Source organism: Gobio gobio (genome assembly GCF_949357685.1).
Source record: "Gobio gobio genome assembly, chromosome: 2".
NCBI classification, from domain to species: domain Eukaryota; kingdom Metazoa; phylum Chordata; class Actinopteri; order Cypriniformes; family Gobionidae; genus Gobio; species Gobio gobio.
In genome coordinates, this window is record NC_137098.1 from 70,489,553 (window position 1) to 70,494,552 (window position 5,000).

The 5,000-nt window shown below is 34.8% G+C and overlaps 1 protein-coding gene across 1 annotated transcript; it reads left to right on the plus strand.

The window, feature by feature from the left end:
- LOC307122918 (apolipoprotein L2-like) lies at positions 1-2,778 on the plus strand. Its single transcript, XM_079811255.1, has 2 exons — positions 1-773; positions 1,215-2,778. Exon 2 carries the CDS (start codon positions 1,240-1,242, stop codon positions 2,101-2,103), a length of 864 nt encoding a protein of 287 aa, XP_079667381.1. The 5' UTR covers positions 1-773; positions 1,215-1,239; the 3' UTR covers positions 2,104-2,778.
- Positions 2,779-5,000: the final 2,222 nt, after the last annotated feature.

The following is a 5,000-nucleotide window of genomic DNA, read 5'->3' on the forward strand; positions in this document are numbered from 1 at the left end:
GATGAAGGAATTTATATGTACTTTCTTTTGATATCTCTAATTGTCTCTGTCCAAAACTCAAGAGGGAGCGTAAAACTTAATTTGCATCAGATATAATGATACTTCAGGAACATTCTGAGGATGTCCACATGGTTATAGAAAGATGATTGAGAGACTTAAATGGTAAATGGACTGCATTTATATAGAGCTTTCAACAGACCATTCAACAGAGCTTTGGCCATCCAAAGCTCTTTACATCTTGCCTCACATTCACCCATTCACACACCGACGACGGTGTCAGCCATGCAAGGCATCATCCAGCTCGTCGGGAGCAGCTGGGGTTAGGTGTCTTGCTCATGGACACTTCGACACTTGGTCAGGTGAAACCGGGGATTGAACCACCAACCTTTCGGTTTGTAGACAACCTACATGAACCACTGAGCCACTGCTGCCCCTTATCAGAATGGTATAATGAGAGACTGACCAGAATGGTATAATTACAAGAACAAAAAATGCGTGAGCTTTGAGGGCTACATTGTCTTTTAATATTACAGTGCGTTTACATTACAGTTTACAGTAAATAGAATCATGTGGTTAATCAATAACTTAAAATGAAGAATAACAACGTGTCAAAAATTATTAATCATTTTATTATTCATTTTTGTAATTCATAAAGGAACTGCTGACCATAAAGGGAGGCAAGTAAATTTCTTTCTAGAAATGGATGACCCTTGCAGACACTCACGACTGCAGAGCTTCAGATCACAGTAAAGATCATCCTCCTTCAGTCAACCGTGAGTCAATAAATTGCATTATGAATTTTTATGATACACATTCATTTCGATCACATAAATCCTGCAGGTTAGGTGGCAAAATGTATCCTTTAAACGTTGTCATAAGTCTTGCATACACCCATAATCATAATGACTGACCCATGACTGTCGCTGCCAAACAAAAAAACATACAGTTAAAGTAAAAGAAATGGATTTGCATTGGTCACTTTGTCTCGTCCAGACAGCTTCTAGCTGTTGTGGCATGTTTTGACTGATTTGACTGAATATTTTTTCAATCATAAGATGTACATTTATATTATCGGCAGTGATTATCTCAGCAAAATATATCACTTGCATGGTCTTGAACCAATTGCAATAATTAATTGCAATTGACAAAGACAAATTTAAAAGTTTCTTAAATTGACCATAATAATCTTTTATAACGCTTAACTTCAAATGCAGGTGATGGAAAACAACCAGATACTTGATGGATGAATTGCAAAGAAGAATTGAAGAACTACAGTCAGAATTTGACAGAAATCATCAAAGTCTCATTGATAAAATAAAGAAGCTGAAGGAGGCCATTGATGAACTAGAATCTGTGCACAAGAACACTACAGTGGGCAGTTTGGTAGGATCATCAATAGGAGCAGCAGGAGGAATCGCAGCTATAGCAGGTCTGTGTTTGGCCCCGTTCACATTAGGTGCTTCTTTAGCTCTCACTGCTGGTGGTGTTGCTGCTGGAGTAGCTGGAGGAGCAACAGGAGCAGCGTCTAGCATCACTAGCATGGTCAAGCTGAAAAACCTGCGGGAGACTATTGAGAAGATCACCAATGATTTCATGAACACAGTCAACCCAATGATTCAGCTTCTGGGTAAAATTGATGACATCACAAAGGTGGTGGGGCAGACATCAAAGAAACAACAAATTCTGATACCAGCAAGAGGTGCTGAAGGCATATTAAAGATTGCATCTGTAGCTGGTGTGGCTCAAATTGGTAAAATATGTGCAGAGGGTGCCAAAGAACTCCGTGTGTATGTGAAAGCTGTGAATGTTGCTCGTGGGCCTGCAAGGGCTGCTCAAGCTGCGCGAGCAGTGGCAGGGGCTGCTAAAGAAATCCGTGTGGCAGCAGCAGCCACTGGCGCTCTCTCCGCTCTGTTTCTTGCTTTTGATGTTTACAGTATTGTTCAGGATTCGACAGAACTCTCTGAAATGAATCAACCAGCAGACAAGAGAAAAGCAGAAGAAATCAAATCAGAAATGCTGAAATATATCCTTCAGATGAGAGAAAGAGCAGATCAGTTTCAGAAGACTGTGGCTACAATTAAAGATACCATAGACCGTTTTTAACTCTTTCCCCGCCAAACAGAATTGTCAGTGTTTCTGTGTTTTCTCTGTTATATGGTAGTGGGCGCTGTGACATCTTCTGAAAGAGTACTGAATCTCCTGATCAAAACACAGGTGAAGAAGCAGTAGAAACAAGCAATATCATGTGTAATCTTATGCATATGTAAAATAACGCAATCATCAACATTAAATAAATCAAAACTGCCTAATGTTACTGAATGAAATGTCAACCCAGGACGAGCAGTAGGACTGAAGCTTTGAGGGAGTTGATGGACTCGATCTACTCCATCTGTGTTTGATTATCACTTTGAATCTTTGACAAAAATGTGATTTTTTTTTGCTCAAAATTTGAGCAATTTGAGCAAAATGATTTTTTTTTTGCTTTTTTTAAATTATGCATGAAGCTAGAACAATTTGTTTTTCTTATTTGTCATTTTATTTAAAAGCAGAGACTCTGTTCTTTCTTTTGATATATTACATGTTCAGATATTCAACAAAATATTTTGGGGGCCATGAAATTTTTGTGAAAATGATCAAAAATGCTGGCGGTGGCTGGCAACTTTAAACAAAAAACAAAAAAATATTGGAAAACTAAAATATGCTTCAGGCCTGGTAAAGACACAGAGAGACAATAATAAAATGTGTAAATAAAGATAAAACATTGATATTTTTAACATTATTTGATTTGATCAGTCTTGTTCTTGTGTTTCTGATTCTGTTTTCCATGTCATGTGGACTTTTACGTAGACATTTAAAATATATATATATATATATATATATATATATATATATATATATATATATATATATATATATATATATATATATATATATATATATATATATATATATATATATATATATATAACCAAATATATATATATATATATATATATATATATATATATATATATATATATATATATATATATATATATATATATATTTGGTTACATTAACCAAAATTTGTTGATTTAGCTGATTTTTATACTGCACAGACAATGTATAACGTATATAATAATTTACTTCCAAATCATATCCAGAAGCTGTTCAAAACAAGAGAAGGTCAGTATAAACTAGAGGAATACATATGTTTAAAAAAAAAATAAGGGCAAGAACTAATACAAAAAAAAAAATAATAATAATATATATTTATATATATATATATATATAGTGTGTGTATGTATATCTGTAATGGGGGTAAACCAATGGAAACGTTTTGAGATGGAATTAAAACTGTGTAATCAAATGTAAGAATTTTTAAAAACAAGGTGATAAATAATTATAGAACTCCATATAAATAATTGGTGAATGTAATACTTAAAATATGTGTACCTTTGTATTTATGTATGTACATTTTGGTAAGTGTCTTATGTTAACCCAGTGGAGAAAAAAAGAAGTGATGCTCATTGGATAAATACATATAAAGGTTAGGCAAGTTTGTGTTTTATTTATTATGAAAACATGTCTGTAAGGATAATGAATGAATGCAAATATATATATATAAAAAAGGAAAAATAATAAAAACTCAAGAACACAGCCTAAAATGTGCAAATAACAATTTAAATACTGTCTGTAATTATGGTACTGTATATACTAGAAAAAGTTGTGTCCGCTCATTTGTGCTCTTTCTTGCAAGAAAATGATATCTATGAAAAATTTCAATCAGGATTCAGGCCGCATCACAGCACAGAAACTGCGCTCGTTAAAATCACAAATGATTTACTTCTAGCTTCTGACCAAGGCTGTATCTCAATACTAGTTCTACTTGATCTTAGTGCTGCGTTCGATACTATAGATCATAAAATACTCTTAGATCGACTTCAAAATTACACTGGTGTTCAGGGACAGGCATTAAACTGGTTTAGATCGTATTTATCAGACCGCTACCATTTTGTCTGTCTAAATGGGGAAAAATCTAAGATAACATCAGTAGACTATGGGGTGCCGCAAGGATCCGTGCTAGGCCCTCTGCTATTCTCTATTTATATGCTGCCACTTGGTAATATTATAAGAAAACATGGAATTAATTTCCACTGTTATGCTGATGACACTCAATTATATATTTCATCACGACCAGATGAAAACGCTAAATTATCTAAACTGACAGCGTGTGTTGAAGATATTAAATACTGGATGACGTGTAATTTTCTGCAATTAAATTCAGATAAAACAGAGGTATTACTTATTGGTCCAAAAAACTGCCCACAAAACCTCTCACAATACAACTTTAACTTGGAAGGATGTCCTGTCACTTTATCCGATACAGTAAAAGACCTGGGTGTTATATTAACTTGTCTTTCGGAAATCATATTTTATATGTTACAAGAACGGCATTTTTCCACCTTAGAAACATTGCTAAGCTACGTAACATGCTATCTATTTTGGATGCAGAAAAGTTAGTTCATGCATTCATGACCTCGAGACTAGATTACTGTAATGCTTTATTAGCTGGTTGTCCTGCATCATCAATAAACAAGCTACAGTTAGTCCAAAACGCAGCTGCTAGAGTTCTTACTAGGTCAAGAAAATATGATCATATAACACCAATTTTATAATCTCTACACTGGTTACCTATTAAGTTCCGTATCAATTACAAAGTATTGCTACTGACCTATAAAGCCCTAAATGGTTTAGCTCCAGTGTATTAAACGGATCTATCTATCTATCGCCCTACAATCCATCGCGCTCTTTAAGATCACTAAACTCGAGGCTTCTGGTCATTCCTAGAATTATCTAAGTCTACTAAAGGAGGGAGGGCATTTTCACATTTAGCTCCTAAACTCTGGAATAGTCTTCCTCAGGGCCGTGCAGAGAGTTCGTCAGGGGCAGGGGCTCAAATGTAAAAAAGGGGCAAAATATATATATATATATATATACCCTGTTCGGCCGAACCAGCC